Source organism: Terrapene carolina, unplaced genomic scaffold (assembly GCF_002925995.2).
Source record: "Terrapene carolina triunguis isolate 2854851 unplaced genomic scaffold, T_m_triunguis-2.0 Scaffold68, whole genome shotgun sequence".
Taxonomy (NCBI): domain Eukaryota; kingdom Metazoa; phylum Chordata; order Testudines; family Emydidae; genus Terrapene; species Terrapene triunguis.
In genome coordinates this window covers 70,333,860-70,358,020 of record NW_020664419.1, presented here as the reverse complement: position 1 = coordinate 70,358,020, position 24,161 = coordinate 70,333,860, and the positions used below count along the sequence as shown (strand labels likewise).

The following is a 24,161-nucleotide window of genomic DNA, read 5'->3' as shown; positions in this document are numbered from 1 at the left end:
ATAGCAATTCTCCAGATGTAAAGTATTTTTCTTCCCCCCCTCCCTATTTTTAAATGTCAAAGTCTGCTGACGTTTTAATTCCTTTGTAATATGCAGCGAGCATATAGAGCCCAATCCTGCTGCCACTGAACTCAATGAGAGTTTTGCCATTGACTTTCTGCTCCCAGTGAAACCACGGCAAATTTCTCATTAAACTCAATGAGAGCACACTCAGGTCTATATGAGTAAAGGATCAGACTCACCATTCCATTACACCAGTTTTACAATGGTATAACTCCATTGAACTCAATACATGGGTGTAGCAGAATAATGGATCAGGCCCAAAGCAGCAGCGGCGTGCTCACAGAGTTAGACCTACAACATTTATTTACAATAAGGAGAATCATATGCTTAACACCCCACACAATGTTCTTAAAGATTTACATCAAAGCCTTGATATGACAAATGTATTTTCCTCACCAGACTTCCTTCTTTATCAGGTATTCATTCATAAGGAATTCCTTTTGTACGTAGCACTGACATATATCAAAATATAGCCGATGTATTTGTTTAATAGGTTTATTCTTTTTGCAGGTTTTATAATCATATTTCATCAACTGGTACAATAAAACATGTTTTAATATAAAAAACAAAAAACAGGGATGGTTGAGATTGGTAAATCTATTCAGGTTTATCCTTTAGTTTTATTGTTAAATAATATAGGATATTTATGTAAGCAGGCTTCAATGTATATCCTGACCTCTAGCATTTCCAAACACAGCAGCTTATTGTTGTGTCCTTTAAATATGGGAAATAAGGATGTTTTTAGTTTGCTACTTAAGAAAAAAGAAAGTGTACTATGATATTACATGGCCCAGGAAATGTTCGCAGCGTGCTCCTTGGCTTTCATTCGTAGAACTGCAATACTGGAGGACCTCCTTTCAAATTCTGGCTTGGTTTCAAATGCGTGTCCGTTGGTAGCCCCAGAAAGTAAAGAGTCAGTGAAAAAGTTGTTGAGGGGCACATGGCTGAATTGGTTTTGGTGGTTTGAAAAGCCTGTGTAGCCAGAATCTGTCCGGGGTGAGTGGGAATAAGGTGTCATACAGGAGGAAGTGTCACGCGGTAGCATGCAGGAAGTGACCATCGAGCTGCTAGCTGCATTTCCTGCCCACAGATTGTTCTGAATCTGTAACATATAAAATAAGATTACATTTAGATTTTGTGTGTGTGTTTTTTTCTTCTTTCTTTGGTTTCCCGCACTAATTCTGCTGTATAATATTAGCAACTACCCTACTAGTGCTATACAATTTCATTGAAAAATATAGTGAAGATACAGCATGGGCAATGTATTAGATCATATGCCAGGGAGTTAGGACTGCGGAACCCTTTCTCTGCTCTGCCACTGATTCACTTGGCACACTGAACTTAAATATATCCATCTTCTCATGGAGATAAAGAACCCAATCTAATGCCCATTATAGTCAATGGAAGCCTCCAAATGACTTCAGAAGAAAGGGGCTGTAGAAGTGAAAATATCATTGTCATTATAAAACCTTTTGATAGTTGAAAATCTGCACTTTGTTTTATTATTATTTATTTGTATTACTGTAAACAGGACCCCATAATGCTAGTCACTGTACAAACACAGAACACAAAGCTCAAAGAGTTTACAATTTAAGTATAAGACAAGTAACAACAGATGGATACAGACAGCTGGGGGAGTACAAGGAAACAATGAGCCAGTATTGGTCATCATGGTACATAGTGGTCTCAGCACACCAGTCACCTAACTGTTGTAATGTTTTGCATACGCATCATGGCAAAGGAGAGTTTTTAAGTAAGTATTTGAAGATAAAAATACCAAACTTTGAACTGAACAGATAATTTTCTCGAGTTACTTATACTTGACTATAAAATATGAAATTTCAGCGTCTTGGATAGCTTTGTATAGTTAGTTACTTTAAAACAAATGAATCCAGAAGATACAGACATGAGTCATAACACATTCATGGCTCCTTTCTAAAGTGGTTTCAAAGATGGTTTTTAGTTAAAACCGTCTTTTTCATGATGTTTTAAAACAAAATTACACCCATGAACCTTTTTTCCAGCTCTCTGCCTTAACTGGCTATACAGTGTGGCATTTTTATTGGAAAACTTTGCATGACAGACTAGGAGACAAACTTTGTGGTTACCGGCAATGTCTGCTACAGATCTGGAGTAACCGCGTGTGTAGGGTTTGCTGTCTTATGCCTTTTGTGCTTGGCACTCACCTAAAGCCTAATTTTTTAAACATAAAGTACCACTGGTTTCTCCTTTCTTCAGTGTATATATTTATATAATTTATGAATATATATTTTTCATATATTTGTTATTTGTTAGATGGTGGTTTACAAGGATTTTCAAGGCTCAGCACAACTTATGCCTCCATCTCAGATTGTGTATATTTTTACTGCCCTATCTGTGCACTTTGCTCCAACCAAGACTCACATCCAACCCTCCTTTTTTGTCTTCTCCCATTCTCCCATCATGCGGCCACCTTTTGCATGAATGGACGAATTGATCTTACAATCCCCGTTTCTTCAAACAAGTCTCTCTTTATACAATTAGGGCTTTTCTACATGGAGCTTTAGTCCACACCAGAAGGGTGTAAATTTTAGACCACACTAGCATATCGTGCACTAACAGGCTCAACGTGGACCTTGCTGATACACACTAAAAGTTCCCTAGTGCGTGTTAATGTAGTCCTGTTTCAATCTTTACTGAAACAACAATAAATCCATGATAAAGACAACTTTCCCTTCTCATTCACTATGGGGAAAATGCTCTGCCAAGAACTATATCATGCTCTTTTCATTTCCTGTGGTTTCCCCCACACCTTTAAAAATGTGTTTGTACATTTTCATGCTGACTTTAGATTACAAGCAAATTGGGATAGGGCCTATATCTTTTTTTGTGCTTGTTAAGTGCTATGCACACTTATGGTGCCATTTTGGAGTGTCACAAATTGCTCCATAGGTCACAAAGTGAGTTATAAACCCAATTTTACCCCCATTTTTTCCTATCAAATTTGCCGTCAGTTGGAAAAGGGGTTAATGAATTATGACACCCCACCAAAAAAAAAGTTGCACTCCCAAGTTAAAAAATGTTTCTGATGTTTTTTTTCCTCTACTCCTTCATAGCAAACATACAGACAAACCACCAACCAGAAGGACAGAGATAAATTGTGGTTCACTAAACTCGTCTAGTTGAGATCTAGTGTGCAGATATAAAGATGAGGTAATTAAACTCATATTTTAAAAGTTAATATTTTAAATTATATTGTTAACATGGGTCTTCGGGAGCTGACAAGCTAATTTTGGATCCTTGGCAGCTCCAGAAACAGTGCTAGGAGTAGAAAGAGGTAGCCAACGGGAAATGTTCCTTCCTGGGTGTCCTGCAGAACACTTGGCGAATAAGGGGCAAATCACACCCATCCTGATGCTCCTGCTCTCCCTAATCTCTCTCTCTCTCTCTCTCACACACACACACACACACACACACACACAAACACACACACACACACACACACCTCTCCTAAAGATCTGCTCCTACATATCTCAGGTGATCTGCTGGGAGGGATGGGGGTAGGGAGCAGGACAAGGGATGGAGAGAGCAAAGTGCTCGGGGGTGGGAGGGAGATCAGGGATAATTCCTCCTTCCTGTGGGCCTCCTGAGATTGACAGGAGGAAAGAGATCCAGTGACCCTTAGGAGGCTTGTCAGTCCCCATCCACTTCCTGCTTTTGGAGGATCCCGACCTCACAGAAACATCAGGCCCATAGGAGGCCCACCCCACCCCTACATGGGGCTTGTTTTTCCCCAAAGAACCAGTTTGAGCCTATTTTAACTTGTCATAAACTGACAAGCCTACTTTTGCTCCTCAGAGATCAGGGAAGCCAATTTCAGCTACCAGGGGGCTACGGAACCTGCTATGTCTGAGGCAGACATATGTGGGTCAGTGCCAAGGCTACTAAGTGGCAGCCCATTAGCTATTTCTAAGGTTCATAGAGAGGGTCATGAGTATCCTTCTTAAGGCTCAAGAGATAAGGTCCATGAATGTTCTAAGGCCTGCAAAATGCAGGCCCTGATGAGGATACAAAGTCTTGCAGGGAGTGGGGTGGAGGAGGAAGAGACCATCAACAAGCCTCATGAAGCCTGTAGGGATGGAGGGTAGAACACTGCCTCCAATAACTCTAGGGGAGGGTGAAGGTTGGAGAGGGCCCCAATGAGTCTTAAGGTTTACAGGATTTGTGAAGTCCCTTAGAGCCTTTTAAAACTCATAGAGACTGGAGGCACCAACAAACCTGCTAAGGTTTTTACAGATTTGGAGGCCTAATAACCACCAAGGAGTCTCAGGGGATTTGAGCTTCCTGGATTATCTTCATAGAAATGTAAGGCTGGAAGGACAAGAGGTCATCTAATCCTGCAGTGAGTCAGAACCATTTAAACCTCGACCATTCCTGACAGGTGTTTGTCCAACCTGTTCTTAAAAACCTTCAGTGACAGGGATTCCACAGCCTCTCTTTCAAGCCTATGTTATCCATCCATAGCAAACAGTTTTGTGTTTCTAGAGCTTGTGCTAACTCTGGCCTTCTTTATGATCATTCACATTCCACAGAAACAAATCTGTCTTATAAACTCCTGGTTAGACAATAACTTACTGACAGTAATGAATCATTCCCCATTCCTTTTGGGGGGCCCAATCCTCCAAGGTGTTCAGGGTGTTCAGCATCTCATATGCTCAGGCTCTATGACAACCAATGACCTAAGTGTCATTAGACACAGCGCTCATGGGCCAGATCCTCTGCTAGTGTAAATTAGCATAGCTCCATTCAAAGCTTTGCCAGTTTATGCTAGCTGAGGATCTGTCCCACTGTGCCTACAAAGGGGACAGAAAACTAATTATATACTAATGCTCTGTGTGCAATTTTATAGTCTACCTGCAAGCAGAACAAGTATGGTGGCTGTTCCAAACATAAGCTATTATACTTTTGAAAGCTCTTAGAAATGGTGCATGATCCCAAAAACTACAATCTTATGAAGCTATTCTTGCAGTACTGTGTTTCCAGTTTGAATGATATTCAAATATAGAAGAAATTTCACAAAAAAAGATGATTTTGTGATATTTCCAGCCCATAAGTATCCAATCTGAACCTTGCAACCTTTTGAAATTTCCCCACTATTCCCACAGTTGACATACATTAGACAAAATCCCATTTTATCTGTCTTGCCCAATGTTCTTTAAAAAAATCAGGGCAAATTCTGCAATTCCATGGGCTGCAGAGGTATGATTACTGGAATAATTTTGCCTGAAAACTGCTTTAAATGGGTAAAACAGACAAGTGGAACTTTGTCCAATAGTATGTCTACTACTGTGATGATGGGTGGACTTCAGAAGCTTAAGAGGTTAAGTTTAGATGTTCCTATAAACTTGTGTGGTCTGGAAGTATCACAAGATTAGTACTTGTGAGATTTCTGCTACCTCTGTGTTTGTCATACTATAAATATCGTACCACAAGTTTTCATGATATTTTTATCCTAAACGCGCCCCTTTCAATTTGAGGTTGTACAGGTGTAAGCGAGGGAAGGAATCAGCCCATAATGCTCAAATAGATCTATGCCATGTCAAAAAAACGAACAAACAATTGATTCTTGAAGATTACAAAGTGGGCCCACAGATTCCTTCATCGGAGGAAGGAATCTTAACTAGTAGCCTGAATTTGAAAAGCCTAACAAGATCCTGGAAGATGCTTACAGCTTATCTCATGAGGCAGCTGCACTTTTCAAGTGTATGTATCATGTTTGCTTTATCATCCTATTCCCCAGGTCATTTTTTTGTTCCTTTATTATTGGACATGAAAATTATTCGGCCTTCATTTTAAGTGCTTGAATCATGTTTGATATCACAGCTCCACTATTCAGCAAAAAGTTATTCCATAACTGTCTCAAAGTGAAATTGTAAGTGCAAAATATATCCCAGAATTACATATAAACAGAGCAATACTTCACAATAAATAGAAATGATCAGTGCTTCTTCTATAGTGTACATAGCAGATGTAGACAGGAGGGAAAGGGGACATTGTGCACATGAATTTAAAGAAAATATTTTTCCTCTTAAAATCTTGTGTGATCCATGTACTATATAAAAGGCAATTCAGGGAGGCTGTGAATAAGGCTATACATACTGTACATCTCTGGTTTCTGTTAACATCACAGACAGCTTGAGATTTGCTCTTGTGGTTACCATGAAATCACCAGAACCCTTGAATATATTTACCTACCATGTTTTATATATATTTATACACTGCCAGCTAGAAAAAAAAAGAGTCAGATTTCATGGCTGTGACATCAACATCACTAGGAAAGTCATAGTTGTCATCGTAGTTATGATGTCACTTCCTTAGAATAGCCCTTCTACCTCACAGAACTGAAGTATGAAGTTAACTAAAGTCATCAGTATTCTGATTGTCTTTCCATGTAAAAATTCCATACTTCTTTGGGTTCAAGTCACAGATCTTGTTGTGTAACCTTTGAACAAATCAACGCCTTGTAGCTGAATTGCTCATCTTTAAAGTCTACTACATTTTCTCTGTCTCGTCTATTCAGACTGTAAGGTCTATGAGGAAGAAGGTCTTTGTCTCTTACTAATGTGTTGTTTTTTTCAGTGCCTAGCACAATGGACCACTGAGATGTTAATTAATAAACAACAATAATAATATAGTAATGAGCCAGATCCTAGCCACTGGGTCTGTTCCTTTTGTGCTGCTGAATGATGCAGGATAGTGGGGGATTCCCCTGATGTACAGGGAATGCTCATATGGCAAAAAGTCAGGGTTGTTAGCTCTATGCCACCTACTCTCTCTGTCCTTCTCCCCGGTGTAGATGATATTCCTGGACTGCCACTGCACCCTGGAAATCCCAGGCTGGCAAAAAGTTCCTATGGAACTGGTTTAGCCAGGTTAATCTTGCTGCTCTAAACTACACCACAGGTCAATTCAGTCCCTGCTTAGGCCCAGGATCAAGGGAGCAGAAAGGCAGCTTCCCACCCCTTGATCCTGTGTCTACCACAGCTTGGCCAGACTAAATTGGCCTAGTATTCAAAAGATGCTTTATTTCTTGTATAGTGTACATCCCAGATGTACTGTAACCCACATAACTCTCAGAGCCAAAGAGTGAAAAGAAAGGCATCATTCACCGCTATGATATGGTCAAAGGCCATATTTCATACCCTTGGAGAACACTATTAAAGGGGAAAATCTCACCTCACACCATTGAGTAACCTTGTAACTAAACTCTGGATTCACTTTCACCCAAAAAGTTTAAGGGACTAAGGATTCAGCAAATAATGAGAGAGGAAATCTTGAGACACCAAGGACCAAGTATTTCGAAGTACTAATTGGGTAAGTGAGTATGGTGCTTTTATGGACTTGAAAAGAAAATTGTCATATGTTGTCTGATCCTGTCCAGAACAGCACTGGAATGGGTTACGTAGGGAGATGGTGGAATCTCCATCCTTAGAGGTTTTTAAGGCTTGGCTTGACAAAGCCTTGGCTGGGATGATTTAGTTGCTGTTGGTCCTGCTTTGAGCAGGGGATTGGACTAGATGACCTCCTGAGGTCTCTTCCAACCCTAATATTCTACTATTCTAGATTCTATTATTCTAATTGGCACTGGTCAACAGAATTAGCACTAAATAACAGTCACTGTTAGTCAGCTACTGCGGTTATCTGCCAGTTATATTTAGCCTATAGTTAAAGTCATATAACGTGGTGTATAATATAGACCACATGAGGGATTTAATTTGAGCCAATAACTCTGATTATTTTAATGGGAGTTATCCATTACAATGGAATTGGAATTATGATTCACGGGCTTAATAAACAGCATGTGCATAGTTATATAATTTCTTACATCCTTGAGTTGCTAAATAAAATATGGCACCTTAAGGTTTTCCATTGCTGACTAGGTAGTCATAGGATAAATAAGTACACATCACCTAACTTAGCCTGTCTGAGTGTGTTTGCCAGTCCAAGGTAGGGGACGAGCCCTTGTACTTCTTCCCCTCTCTATTTTTAAGAGATTGCCATCTACTCTCCCCACGTTTTCTCTTTTGCACCCCCACAGCTTCTTACTTCTTTTGAAGCCCCAGCTCTCCTTTTGGGATTCCCACTTGCAGTGGATTGGAATTTCCCTGAAAATCAAGTGCAGCCAGTGCCTCAGACATGCCTCCATTTCCAACTCCAGCTGCATTTCAAAGGAGATGCTGTGGCTCCGGAGAAAAGGAACCCCAGAGTCTCAGTGACAAAAGGGCAGTCAGCTTAGGAAAAGCAACAAGAACCCAGCAGAGGTAACAGTGCAGCAACAGCAAAGAACAAACAAGTAGGGAAGTAGGGGTGTGGTAGTGAGAGATATCCCTCTCTCTCTATCTGTAAAGGATGTGATTGAATACAATTATTTATTTATTGGCCTTCTTGCGTTTATAGAGATAATACATATGGATTATATTTAAGGTATACAGTGTAAAACTACTAGCCTAAGTACTGAACATGAATAATGTGGGATCGAGAGTCAGATTATAACTCTTCATAGGGAATAAGAAGATTCAACCTTGTCTCAGCCTTGGTCCATTTACAACCTAGTACCTGAGCACAAAGACTATTGAAGTTTAGCACAGACAGTGGCACTAGCCTCTCCAAAGGACATGGAGCAATGTCTCCCTCTTCTCACCACCCTCCAAAACTGGCTCCATGTAGTGGGGTGGGAAGCACATGCTGTATTCTGGACATGGGGGTAGCAGGGCTGTGCACCCTCAGAGCCCTGAAGTTATTCTTCCTGCCTCTAGCACAATGCTCCCAAGGACTGACTGCATCCTCTTCTCCCTATCACAGAGCTGTGCCTTAAAGGCAAAATCTGTATCATCATTTCTAGTGTCAGAGTGTTACTGAGGTCACTTTTTCAACACAAGGGACAGCACTTTTAGCCTCTCAAGCTCTAGCCTATTTATTACACTCTTTAAAAATGATCTGAGCCCTAATGTGCTGCATAAATTAATCCTCTAATGAGGCCAAAAGCTGCTACTAGAGCAGGTCATAAAACAACATATGCGTTGGTTTTTCCATCAAAAATCAAATTTTCAACACACACCTTTGTCAAAAATTCAAAATTTGGAAAAGTTCAACTCGTCCTACAGCTGGCTTAAAAAACCCTGATGATTTGCAGGGTGTTGGGGGAGGTAGTGATAACATCTACTTTTTGGAAAATTTCAACAAACTCTACTTTTTACTATTTTACCTTAATTTTTCCATGGCTATTTTGTCGTACAACATGCTTGACCACAAGCCTGAAGTACAGCTGAACTGCAAGGAGTTGTGTCCCAAATGCTACTTGAAGTGCCCACACCTGTATGCTGGTTGCTCCCATTACAGTCAAGGGGAGATCTGAGTGTGCAGACACAAGAGAAGAATTGAATGGCATTGGGGCTTCCAGTTATTTTTTCAACCTGCAGAGCAATCATTTTGCACCACAATTTGTGTCAACAGTCAACATACTGCAAAATAGATTAGACTGAATTAGACAGAACAAATAATTATGGTCTATAAAAATATCAAAAGTACATTGTCTATTACTATGTTAAAGATTAAGAAGAGTAACTTACTAGCATGGTTGGGCTGAATAATAGATAATTCAGAGCCAATCTTCCATCCCAAATAAGTTGAAAAGATTCTTTACTCACTTAGGAAGAAATCCTTTATATAGTTCACACAAGGCTCCGAATACATCAAAAAACATCATATTGTTACTGTGGGGTGGGGGTCAGATAGGCAGTGGAAAAGCAGAGCAGGGGGGTCTCCACACCCTCTGTTTTGCTCTATCTTTGCTGGAATTCAGGTGGGCTGTGTGTGTTTGGAATACATCCCACACATGAGTTCAGAGAAGAGATCTGCAGGCTGCAAATCATATAATGCAGAGCAAAGAACCACATTGGCTGCTGATCCTCATGCCACACAGCAGTCAGTGCAACAGACTGCCCCAGTGTCCCTATATTCATGTTGGAGGAAGGAGAAAGATTCCATCCTCCCCAGTCCCCATGTACTTTTCACAGGCAAAATCAAAGGTTGGTAAATGCACATCAATGTAAGTAAGGGTTTCACAACTTTATCACCCAATCTAATTATCTGTGTTCCTCCACTCCCAGACAACCTTCTTATCTGCATGCATGGAAGAGCATGCCTTGATCTTTAGAGATGTCAGTGTCAGAATAATAGTGCTTGAGAGGGTTCATTTAGGGAAAATGAAATGACTGATCGGTTTACTTTGTATCATTATTTATTGTTCTAGTTGTGGTACCACTAGGAGTGCTGTGATAATGACACTCCTCTACTTAATGGCACTGTGATTGCAGCCTCTATTCAATTACATTAATGTAATTTAGATCTTGTCTACACTTAATGCTACAGTAGCACAGCTGCATTGCTCCAGTTGCGCCACTGTAGCGCTTCAGGGTAGACACTACCTATGTCAATGGGAGGGGGTCTCCCATCGGCGTAGGTAATCCATCTCCCCAAGAGGCATTTTTCTGTCAATTTAGCACAGGTTACACACCAATTTAGGTTGGCTTAGCTATGCCATTTTACGTGGATTTTACGTGGATTTTTTCAAACCCCTAAGCGACGCAGTTATGCCAACCTAATTTTCTAGTGTAGACCAGGCCTTATTAACAGTATCCAGGGCAGGCAAGCAGATCACAAATTTAAATCCTGACCAATCTCTAATATAACAGCAGCGTATATCTCTGTTGCATATTATATCTGTCTAACCACTTATATAATTCCATCACCATAGTGCCAGAATGTCTTCCAACCATTTAAAAATAGAAATAACAATAGTAATTTCTCTCTTTCCTCCTTATCTGTGGAAGAAATAGCTTGAGTAGTTTATAAGGAATGTTGTATGTGTTGTGAGGGTGTGAAGCACTTATGATGGGAAAGAAGCCAAATGAAAAGGTTTGAATGTAATGATTCTAGGGGCTATTATGTCTTCTGGTAGAAGATTTCATAGGCCAAGTCTACACTACAGCCCCCACAGTAGCACAGCTATGCTGCCATAGCCCGTAGTGTGGAGGCTTCCTACATCAATGGAAGGGTTTTTTCCATTGTTGTAGGTAATCTACCTCTTCGAGAGGCAGTAGCTAGTTCAACAGAAGGATTCTTCTGGCAACCTAGCTACATGAGGGATTACGTCGAACTAACTACAACACTCGGTGCAAAATTTTTCACAGCCCTGAGCAATGTAGTTAAGTCGACCTAAGTTTTAGGTGTAGACCGGGCCATAGCCTCAGGCCTTGTCTACATGAGTACATTGCACCAGTTTAACTAAAGGAGCAATTTTAAATTGATTTAGGCCTTGTCTATACATACAGCATTGCAGCGGCACAGAGGTGCAGCTGTACCAGTACAGCTGTGCTGCTGCAGCGTGTCTGGTGAAGAGGCTGTATGCCAACAGGACACAGGAGAGAGCTCACCCGTCAGCATAAAAAAACACAAGAGGCATAAGCTACATTGGCAGGACAAGCTCTCCCACCGACATAGTGCTGTGCACACAAACACTTATGCCGATATAATTTATGTCACATAGGGGGATGGAGTATTCATATCCCCAAATGACATAAGTTTGCCAACATAGGCTGTAGAGTTAGGGTGACCAGACGTCCCGATATTTAGGCGTTTGTTCCAATATTTCACATTCCTGGTTTTTGTGTTGTTTTTTTTTACTCTGCCAGCGGGACTCTCCCCTCCCCCCATGTGTCCCGATATTTTCTTCATCCCATCTGGTCACCCTATGTAGAGTAGACATAGCCTTAGTTAAACCAGTGCAAAAACTGTGGGGACTCTCATATTTCAGTTTAAACCAGTCTTATTTCAATCAGTTTAAGCTGATTAGGAGTCTGCTTAAGAGAAACTGAAAAATACCACTTTTAAACCTAAACAAGAGAGCCCATCTGAGTTTAAAAATCAGTTTAAAAAAACAACTGAAATTAAGCCTGTACAGCTTTCTCTTGTAGGCAGGCCTTATTCCATATACATATATATGTGGGTGTGCTTTGGAGTGGATGTACATATATATGTATGCAAAGAATACATATAGCAGTAAGGTAGCAATACTTACGTAATGTTCTGCTATCAGGATTTCTAATATAAACCTCTATTTTTAGGAGTTTATAACTCAACCCAGTGATAAAAATTTCCTCCAGGCTGAAACTTGGCAGACATGACCTAAGCCTGGGAAAGAATTTTTCACAAGATTCATGAAAAAACCAATAATCAGGTCACCCATTTCAGACCAGTAAAGAAGTATACAACAGACATTTTCATTGGCTTCAGGTTTTGATTTTGGCATTCTCCTATAACTCAAAAAAGCTTCATTTAAATACTAGCAATAACTGCCAAGCAATTATCACATCATGTGGATGAAACATTATCTATATTTAACAATATTTTAAATAACCAAACTATGGTTAGTTTTAAAATATACACTTTTAGCACACACATTTCAAGATGTTTACTGAGCATCCCAGAGAGGTGTATGCATAATTCTAGGGTCTGGTATTACTGGAAGTCTGCTGGTCAGGAAAGATTGCAAATGAGATTGTGCTGAAAGAAACTGTGCTTTAGGGGAGATGGCATGGTGTAGTGGATAGCGCAAGGGACTGAGGTTCTGAAGATATGGACGCTAATCCCAGCCTTGCCACTCACCTCCTGTGTGATCTTGGGCAGGAGCGCCGCCAGCTTTTCTGCCGCCCTAGGCGGCGGAAGGTCCCGCCCTGAAATGCCGCCCCCCACAGAGGCAGCGGAAGGTCCCGCTGCCGAAATACCGCCGCGGTCGCCGCCCCCCAAATTGTAGCACCCTAGGCGACCGTCTAGGTCGCCTAATGGGTTGTGCCGGCCCTGATCTTGGGCAAATCGCTTCACAACTCTGTGCTTCAGTTTCCCCTCCTCACTCATTGTCCCTCTTGTCTACTTAGATTGTAAACTTTTAGGGGCAAGGACTATCTCTTATGTGTATATACAGTGCCTTACACACTGGGGCCCTGATGTCAGTTGGGGCCCCTATGTGCTACTATACTATGAAATAATACTAATGCTCTGGAAACCCCACTTCCTAATATAAATGCGTGCAGGTCTGTCTAAGTCAGTGTAAACTGATAAACTGACAGAGATTCAGCAGTCCTGGTAGCACAAGAACATATTGGCATTGAGGGAAGGGAGCAGTGTGGCTCAGGGTGTCCAGAAAAGCTTTTTTTTTTTAATATTGTGAAGGAAATTAGAAGGAAGACATGAAGAGGAGTGAGTACAAAAATAGAGGTGTCCCAAGTCTAAAAGAAAGGGGGCAAAGAGCAAAGAGAGGAATGGGACAGGGGACAGACAGCAAGGAGGATGGGAACAATATGAGAAGGAAAGAGAAGAGAAATAAATGGAAGGAGTTGATAACAGGTGAGAAGGGTTTGATGATCATCTCTTCCCCCTCCTCTCCTTCCCCCGAGTCTGACCCTTAAATTACTTAATCATAAACTGTGTGCCTGTGAGTAGTCTTACTGACTTCAATGGGACTGCTCATGTGAGTATACACTAATGCACATGCTTAAATGGTTGCAGAGTCAGGGCTAAACTGCCTAGTGATCATGTAATGAAAGGTCTGTTAACAAAGTAGAGTGACATCTACAATTCTGAATTTCCTGACTTCATTGTTAATGCTTTTTGGTGTTCTTTTTTTTAATGAATAGATAGTATAGATTATGTAGGGGTGTTTGTATGTGACCATACATATATATATATATATATATATATATATATGAAGTGAAATCCTGGCCCTATTAAATTCAGTGGCCCAACACCCATTGTTATCCCAGTGTGACTAGGATTTCACCCATGGGTGCGTGTGCATGTGCCTATGTATATAGATTACACACATACACCCTATGTATCATATACATGCAGGGAAAAAAGGAAAAATGAACAAACCAAAGTTATTACCCACTGTTTAAGAACAAATCAGCCTCCATAACTTATGGAAAATCAGCCATAATAGAAATGCAACATCTTATAAAAAGCCTTTTCTCATCTAAAAAAGAAAAGCTGTAAATGTATTGTGAAAGCTAATTATTCTGTATAAACAGTTGAGGTGTTGGTCATAATAGCAGCTCTGTTGGATACAAAGTTTTTTGGCATTTATAAACAGCATAAAAAACAAAGTATGGTCAGGGGAAATGAAAATATACAGTAACTGGTTGGGGGGGGGGGGGGAAGTAAAGGAAAACAGATGCCTTGGCTGAGACTGATGGTTTCATGGCGCTCTTGTTCAAGAATGGCTAAGGCTCACCAAACAAAGCCCCAAAGATATTGTCTTATTATGCTACATACAGTGTTATATTTATTTGACTAGTTAACAAAGGTAAAGAAATTGAAAAGTGAAAGTGTGCAGGAATTACAGTGCAAATGTAGTGCTCTTGCTGGCTATTTTGTTTCTAGATCTTTGCATGTATGAAGTCATACAGAAATGATATTTTAAATGAAGAATGTTAAAAGAAAATCAAATTAGTAGAGTCAGAAATAAAATCAACATGGACTCGAATGTCTCAGTGAAGGCTAATGATGATTGAATATTTTCATTATGCTACAATTGTACTATTTTTGGGCACCTTTACATGTAAGCATTGGCGTGAGGGGGGAACAAAGGTGTTGTTCTGTGTTATTTACTGTACCTGTGGGTAGCTGTCAGTCCGTGGTAGAACAGATATATCATAGGTGGCAGCAAAATGGCTTTTAGCTTGCTGGATCTGTCCATAGCGTTCTCTTTTTCTCCATTTGGCTCTTCGATTTTGGAACCAAACCTACACCATGAAAGCAAATAACAATCACAAGAAGCTATTGAAAAGCCTTTCCTGAAACCAAAAGACTTCGGAAGGCAACTTCCAAAATTGCCATGTTTCTCTGAAAGGAAACTTCTCTCATTGAAAAGAGGAAGCTCATTGTCCCCTCTCACCCCAGACCCTTTCGATATAAGGTCTATTGAAGTGAATTCTGGCTCTTTGAGGTGTGTTTACAGGAAATCTATTTTTCCCCTACTGACTGAAGGAAAGAGACAGAGAATGATCAGCACATAAGGTAACATGATGTTATATATCCCAATTATTTTGGGCAGCCCACTCAGGTAGCAGCAAGTCACACCTAAAAAGTCCCTTCACTTATTATTAATTTCATACAGCCAATAGATTGTTATGATTGGCTAAACTCTTTATGTTAAGAAGTGGTATATAAACTTTATGTGGAGCAATAAAAAATGGTGGGGGAAGCTGGCTAACAGCATCTGTGAGCTTTGCTGTATAATGGAGAGGATCTTGAAGGAAGGGACACAACCAGTCAAGGCTGGGAAACAATAAACAGTTATGGGGCAAAGGCTGTTCTTTCTAATAGGATCCAGTGGATAGTCCTGGCAGCATGCATGAAATAGCTCAATGAAAAGAAATATTACTTTTACTGGGAGATAGTCCTGTTTGGAATACTGGAGGTCTGGGAAGGAAAGGAATTTCATTTCTAGGTTCACTTAGGGTCTGATCAAATGCCCACTGAAGTCAATGGAAAGATTAACTTAAATGGCCCTTCGATTAGGCCCTTAGTTATTAAGGCATTAATGTATCTAACTCTCTGAGTATTTATATTGTACTCAGCACAGTATTGTCTGAGAGACTAATATGAGTCCACCATGTTGTAACTCGTGACTGGCGTCTAAAGATGGGGGTACACCTTGTGATGTATAATTAAAGCTTCACTCTATTTTGGAAGTTTAGTTTGAAGTGCCTAGAAGAGTTTATATGCCTCCTTCGTAGCCTGCTACAAGTTGAACCAAACCTACTATACTGAGGGCTCTATTGTGCAATCCAGACTCATGATGGTGAACACTTGCTCATGAGAGTCATCTCACAGAATCAAAGGGACTGCTAATTTGAAAGTGTTCATCAACAGAGGTAAGGGTTGCCCAGTTAAGCCCTTATTGTTCTGCTATGGGTAAATTCATTTTGATACTTGTTAATAAAGTTACCATGTTAGTAAAACTAATATCACTAATTGTATTGAGGATCCCCAGTCACAGACAATGACCTCATTGTGCTAGGCACTGTACAAACATAGAACAAAAAGATGGTACCCACCCGTATACTAAGGGATGCTTCATTATACTGGATACCACAATATTTAAAATAAAGTTATATGGTATTAGACTCTAGAATAGGGCATGTAGCTCTCTTTGGGCTGAGCAGAAAGTCTCATGATGAGGAAATAATTTAAAGACTCATCTGTCATTAAAACGTAACATCAAAATGAGAGTTACTTGAAAAAGTTTCTAGTTGGTTTTAGTGCTTTTAACTCCTAGGGATTTTTGCCCTGGTCCTCTGGGACTCTAACACTCCCTTGATATTGTCTGAGCAGCAGGGGCATATTATTGGTCAGTTTAATTTCTAACTACTTACTGCAAATTTAATATGGCAGTCTTGAAAAATGTACCCAGAAATCAAAACAAGGCACAGAATACCTGTTGAGCATATTTTCTATGAACCTTGTTGGTAAATTTGTATTATCTATCATGCCTGGGGCTCAGCAAAATATATATATAGTATTTTTTTCCTGCTGTCTCCACAGGAGGCACCAGGAACATGCTAAGGGAATTTAGTAATGAGGCTCTTTCATTGAAAAAAGACCTTGACAATCTCCTTAAAATGGGTGCCAATTACTGCACTGACATGCAGCAGGAAAGAGAACAACTTAGATAAATTAGGTTCAGGTTGGCTCTCTCTGCATGTATGCAGGACACAAATTAAACTGGATCTTGATGAAATGGCGGTGAAGAGAAATGTGGGTAGCATATCCAGCTGATCATTCCACTAAAGTAAATGAAACAATTTGTTTGAATTTATAGTAACTAAACTAGAAAAAAAAAGCACACTTTTTTTTCTTTGACAATCCCCCAGAATGTTTCTGTTTACATCACTTTACTAGAAACTGACTCTTGGCAAAGATAAAGTAACCATTTGCCTACACAAAGTAATGCAAAACTGCTGCTTGTTATCCTTACATTGCCAGATGCTTGCCCCTAATGATGCAAGGCCTTTTAAACTGCTTAATCCCATGATGGAATAATGTTGCTACTCAGGATCAACATGATCACCATTTCCTTTCATATTCCTTTCTTATTTAGCTTCTCAGAAATGCAGATATTGGTCATTTTCTAAGTGAGGGAAAATTATTTGTAAACAAAATAGAAAACAAATATTGTCAGAAAGCCTATTATTCAGATATACTGTGCTTTGTGCTTTTAATTCTTCAGTTGTCCTACTTTTACTTCAAGAAGCTTATGTAACTGTGAAAAAAATATGATCAATTTCCCAACCTGAAACTATTAATTTGGACCCCATTATTCCATCCTAATTCTCACTAAGTAGAACTTTACTCTGTGAGGAGGCCCAGTGGCCCCAAAATTACATAACTGAAATAATATAAAGCCACAGTGGTCTTAATGGCTTATATGTGTTTGTTTGAAATCTAAGCAGAGATTTGTTGCAAAAAGTAATGACCAGAAGTCACTCCCAAAAAGCTCTCTAAATTTAAAAAGAAGACTGATTCTCCAGGGTTTATTAAAGAGTTAAAAGTCCCTGGGCTAAATTCTCTTCACTTCAGTGACATTGCACGGATGCAAATGGAGGGAATATCTGGACCCCGTTTTCAGATGACAACAATGCCTATGTCACTCAGTTAAATACAGACAGGCAAAGGCCATTTATTTTATAAAAGTTAAGTAATTTAAATAGTTTATAAAAGTGATCTTTGTTTAATTTTCAGTCATGTGCATGTGAACTGGCTTTTATTTCTTTATAAATTACAGGTTGTGAAGTTGTTAACACGTAAAGTGGTTAAACTCAAAAAAGTTACTCCTGTTCTGGGTGATTCAACAGGACTGATATTCCCTAAACTGTAAAAAACAGGGAATATCAATGAAACCAGTAAGATCTCTAAAAACAGAATGAACTTTTAAAATGCAACCACTGTATATATTTGACAGCTAAACCCATCCTTTGAAAGTAAAATTCAAAGGATCTCAGATTTTTTGTCAGCCTTTCTGCATATTTAACACCTTTTCTCATCATTGTACATGTACAGATGTATTAAATCAGTTATGTGTGTGACTAAAATATATACATATAATGCTAGCTAATTAATTGTTTAACAATAAATGTACCCAAGAAATTAAAATAATCTTGAAAATTGATCATACAATAAGTGAAAGAAATTAGGTCGCAATCCTGCAAGGTATTGAGCAGCCTCAACTCTCAATGATATTAATGGATCAAGCCCTTACTGTCTATATATATTGTTTCAGTGTTTACTCTTTGAAACAAAATATAAGGAATTTGATTACTTTAAATCTGTAATTTGTGTTCAATAATAGAATTGGAGTCCACTGCAGTCCAATTTGGTATGATGATACTGCCAAACTATTATACATTTTGTATTACACTGTTGGGAACTTTTACATATTAACACCATATTCATGTGCTGCCTGAAATTTTGACAGAGAAGCAAGGTTATCAGAGACTGAAACTCCATATTTCTTTCTATTTTTCCTCCTATATGCAAATTTCTCAGACAGTGAAACTTAAATATTAACAAGTTATTTTTCCTATGTAATGAACTGGCTCCTCTTTATAGAAAAACATGACAAAATATATTCTGTTTCATGCAACATTATGAACTTTTGTACAACCCCTAATGTGCTGTTGATCAGGTTCCAGAATGTTTAAATTGTCCTGTGTAATGTCTAAATTAGGTACCTACCTGGACTCTGGCCTCAGTGAGCTCTGTTCTCAGAGCTAGCTGTTCTCTTACATATACATCAGGATAATGTGTTTTCTGGAACACTTTCTCCAGTTCCTCCAGCTGCAAACTGGTGAAGGTCGTTCTGTGTCTCCTCTTCTTACTGCTGGAGACATTGCTGTCACACTTATCTCCCAGTTCATCCAGTTCTCCCTTCTCCTGCATCCCTTTCACTGGAGACATCCTAAGACTGTTGCAATTGTCCATGGGCCTATTCAGCTCTGTGTGAAGAGGCTGTCCTTCTACTTTAGTAATCCCATAGTTCACTGTACACAGGAGGGGGAAATAAGCAGTTAAATGGGCTTTTAGATCGAGGATTTTTAGAAAACTTTCATAGGGAAGTTGATTATATGCAATGATGTGTTGGAATGTGATACAATTGGCAAGGAATCCTGTAATTTTTTTAAAAAAATTTGATGCCATTATTGATACCTATAGAATTTTTGCAAAGATATGTTATCTAAAAATATTCTTTGAACTCTTTTGGTGTGAAGATAAAGAAGTCTGCATAAGTAAATTACCTATTTCTTATATATTGCAAATAAAATACATAATAGGCAGTATATGAAATCTGATTAAAATAGAGTTGCATAGCCACAGAATTCTAGTGTGAACTAGATTTTGATTTAAAATAAATGGCACAAAAGCTGCTGAAAAATGTGATTTTAAACTAAGATGGCAGTTAAACTAACCCCAACATATTTCTATGAAAAAATCAAAATAATTATATAGAACAAATTAAATATTTGTAAATTGACTAATCAAGAACCACTCAATTAAGTAAAACTAAAATTTGACATTGTGCACAAACCCAACAGATTTTTAAATACTCTTGGATTTGTGAAGTGGAATTGTTTCCAATTAAGGTTGTTATGATTACAAAATATAGGGGGTTTCTGCAAAATGTTAATAAGTTAAAAGAAATTATTTCATATATTTTGTATTAGTATTACAGGAACTATTTATCTTTAGGTAAACACTAAATGACAGCAATAAATATTAAAATATTTTTCTTTAGTTTCTAAATAAGAAATAAAAAACATTTGATATTTTTGCTAAACATGTCACATTGCATGGATAACTCATCCAACATGTTACAAGATTTGAAAGATCCTTTTTTTGCTCTCACAGACAGGATGGAAAATTGAAACATCTACTGCAGTAAAACTTTATAAAGGATGGCATCAGGCATATGATTTGGAGCTTGTTTTGTGGTTCTCTGCCATGCTCCATAATTTCATTCAGAACCATTGATGCTTCTTTGTTCATTCACGGTGATTTTAACCAAACATAATTTTTTTGATACCCGACTCCAATACACAGATTAATAATGCAATAAAACACCAAACATAAATTAAGCAAGCTAATTAAAAGCAATCACACTCAGTAAATCAATATGCTGTAGCTTTCCTAAACCACACTTGTTCTTGATACTTTTAAGAGCAACAGATTGCCATTGGTCCCTTTAAGATTTCTCACATAAAAAGAATTGTCTCAAAAATCTTTCAATACATATACGAAGTACAGCAAACTTGATATATTATTAATCCTAGTATTGTACTTAGCTGATTTGTAGCCATATATAGGAACTTTCTACTAGACCAAGTTTTTTTTTCTTTTACTATTATTTTTATAAATGCTGAACTACATAGAGAGAAAATATTGAATTAAACTGTCAAAATTGTAAATTGTTCATTAAAAAAACAAAAATAAAGTGTACCATATTTTATTTTGCCTAGATTCCAGAAATATAAACTATATTTATTTATTTAGTCAGAATGATCAAAAATATGTGTTATAATTTATGATCTGTAATATAAACATTACAATTATAAGTGAGTTGCCGTAGTGTACTAAAGTAGTATTAGACCAAATAATTATTTGAAAGAAATGTGAAAAAATGTTATTCAATTTCAGCTTTTGAAATAAAGTACAAATAGTATATATTTTAAATGATCAGTCTGAAATAAAACATTGAAAATGTTCACAATAAAAATATTATATAGAATATAATAATTAACTATAACCCAAATACATTGTATGTAACTTTTGGGAAGTGAAAACATTCTGAATAAAATATTAGAAAACTACATATACTTTAATCATTTTGTAACTTTTGGGAAGTGAAAACATTCTGAATAAAATATTAGAAAACTACATATACTTTAGTTATTTTGGTACTTAACATTTGCAGTAAGGTGTTTGGCAGATTTGAAACCTCGTTAAAATAAATGGGTTTGTTATAAATATCTCACATTTATTGGTTTGTTGTTTTAAAAGAACCCACGCTTGCAGGTTATGTGCTGTATACAAGGAGACACAAAAATCCTCTTGGAATTGCAAAAGTGCTTTAACTGTCTTGAAATGAAATGATGGGGTTTGTATTCGGTCGGTTACAAGATAGAAAAGATAGATGGTTTGTTTTGATAACATTTTGACTTTGGAGGGCTTTTGTATTGGAGCTGAAGACTTTACCAAACAGTTACCACTAAGAAATGTCCCTGTAGTAGCTTGAAATCTGTAGTGGGTCTTTTTCTGGCTATTAAAAGTCAGTTTAACAGACTGTATAGCAAGCCAGATCTGAGTCACTTGAGCATGTGTTGCTAGGTTAAGAATGCTTCTAGACACTGCACCAGATGTTATTGCAAGTTTAGCTATTTCGTCTCTTTAGTACATTAGAAGATAGTTTAAGCTAAAAGGTAGAATGACCAAAGCTAAAAGATGGACTGATTATAGAAACATACGCAGTGTGTGTCTATAATATAACAGCACACCGCTATATATGATCATTACATTCTAGCTTGAACTATATATAAAAGAGAATAAATCTGATTCTGTGCACTGTACACATTACAGATCAATCAATGGTTAACATACAGATATTTTCTATTATAAAATCTCCAAATTTAGCTGCATGCTGTAACGAAAAGAACTGTTTAAAAATGTTCGACATTTCTGTTTGGCTCGACTGGTTTTTGGCTAGAAATCCTTCAGGGAATTCTATGGAACTGTCTGAAGGAAGGGGAAAGTCAGTACTGTTTACTGCAATTCGGATTGTGATTCTAGTTCTAGTTGAATGTTTTGAGTTCAGGCTGTGTCTTCCGGAAACATTTAAACTATGGTGCGGTAGAACCCAAAGCGAGAGCTTCGCCTGTGTGCTGCCGGAAAGGGAGGATGAAGCCAAACGAACGGGGCTCTTTAATATATTTGCTTAAAAGATCACTTAAAAAGCGTGCGACCGATCCTCCACCAGAACGTGCTCCGGATCCACCGCACTTTAGTTGCTAAGTGCACCCGTTAAAGCTTCCTCTGTTGTCCTCGGATAAAAGGAGTGAACCTGGGAGGGGAGACGCGCCGATTCCCCTGCTCTGCGAACTAAGAATAGTGCTAAATAATCCTACGGGGAGACTCACCATTATTGTCCTGGCAGGGAGATGTCCTCTCGAGCCTCACATGATGCTCAGTCCTTTGCAGAGGGTTGAAGGCCTGCACGCATTTGCTGGCTGAAGTTTTGCTGTAAAAGGACTCATTGTCCAAAGTTTCCATAACGTGCTCCAAAGTGCCTCCTGCTCCCATGTAAAAGTCACTGTTCTTAGTCGGCTGGCTCTTCAGGGCAAACTTCTCGCTCAGAAAATCCATAATCATCTAAAGCTGCTTGGGAGCCTCTTCCCTAGACAGAGGCTGGACTGTGAGCTGGGGTGGGGGGAGGGAGGGAAGGGGAAGAGACCTCCAGAGCTCAGGGAGCTGCTTTGCCTCTGATCCTTTGATTTGTCTTGTCTTGAAAGGGGGAACCCGAAGTTGCTCTTATATCTTGAAGCTCAGCAGGGCTCCTTGCGCAACCTCCCATTTCTAATGAATATGAAAATAGGCAACCAGTGTAACTCCACCCCACATCCCTCTAGACCTAATCCCAACACTGGAGGGAGATCCAGGCCCACTTTAGACAGACAGATCCATTTCAGACAGACAGACCGACACACAGACGCGCTGGAGGGTGGGGGCAAAAAGATGGAAAGAGACATTTCCCCCACCTCGATGGATTCACATTTCTCCAGGGATTCTGGAAAGTGCGCTAATTCCCCCTCCCGCTTCTCCTCCCCGAAAAGTTTAGAGCAATACATTTTCAGAGGCAAATTCCATTCTAACGGGCTTTTATTTAATCTATTGGAACGACACAGAGATAGGACTATATATGATCTGGAGCTGTGAAATTAACAGCTGGGGTTTCTTCCGCTTCTTATTCACACGGATGGAGAGTTTGATCCCAAAGTAAGAAAACGAAACGCTTTGGGGCTTGTTTGGGTTGTGTGAATGGGAGAATCGAAGGAATGAAAGAAATTTACATCAGAAATTAGCCCAAGAGAAAACTAGCTCCTCCATCCCTTATATGTTACTTACCGTGCAGACTCGAAATCTGGTTTTGTGTATGCGTATAAAGAGACTAAATGTTTCCCTTATCTTAAGCATTCTAGATCTTAAAACATGTAACGACTTTAAGGGGGGAATCACATTTTGAAAACGTCTAGTCGCCCCTTTATTGCTTCTTGGGGAAATGATCGCCGAGTCACTGCAACAAAAATAGTATTAAGAGAAAAAATAACACCTATATTTAAAAGAGGTATACTATAGACAAAGCACATAAATCGTGAAGCTTTTAACTTTCTTGTTTTTTTCCCGTTGCATAACGTGGAGGATTCAGAACAGAAAAAGAGACAGATTTACATTTTGAAGACAAAAATATTTAGAAAAGACCCTAATCAGGAGAGAGCGGAAAATTGCCTTTTTCTGCTCTTTCGGTCGAATTATGATCTAATTATTTAATCATCAGAGAAACTTAGATCCCACCTTGCAACACTCCTCCTCTCAAAGAAATCGATATTTCAGTGATAAGGTTCTCTTCTGTCCCTCCAGATTGGGTTTTCTTCAAAATCATGTTCAATTTTTCACATTTATATGCCATATCATCAGTTTTAAGCCCAATTTTCCACTGAGATCGATGCTGACCTTTTAAAACACATGACACTATGTGGGCCATATTTACTAATAGTACATCTGATAGAGTCGATTACTAAAAAACTGCGGAAACAGAACAAGAAAAAACCGTCCCTAATTTTCACATTAGTATTAAAAGCGCCCACACCAGAGGTGTAATTTATTAACACCAGAGGTGAGGACTAGTCAGCTTTCCCTGTCTTTCTTTTTAAGGCTATTTGAAAATGTAGCTC

At 38.7% G+C, this 24,161-nt stretch overlaps 1 protein-coding gene across 1 annotated transcript; it reads right to left on the bottom strand.

Annotated features, from left to right (window-relative positions):
• Positions 1-549: 549 nt before the first annotated feature.
• ALX1 (ALX homeobox 1) lies at positions 550-24,083 on the bottom strand. Its single transcript, XM_024205346.3, has 4 exons — positions 22,350-24,083; positions 18,898-19,202; positions 14,775-14,903; positions 550-1,165 (listed from the first exon to the last, which is right to left on the bottom strand). Exons 1-4 carry the CDS (start codon positions 22,579-22,581, stop codon positions 845-847), a joined length of 987 nt encoding a protein of 328 aa, XP_024061114.2. The 5' UTR covers positions 22,582-24,083; the 3' UTR covers positions 550-844.
• Positions 24,084-24,161: the final 78 nt, after the last annotated feature.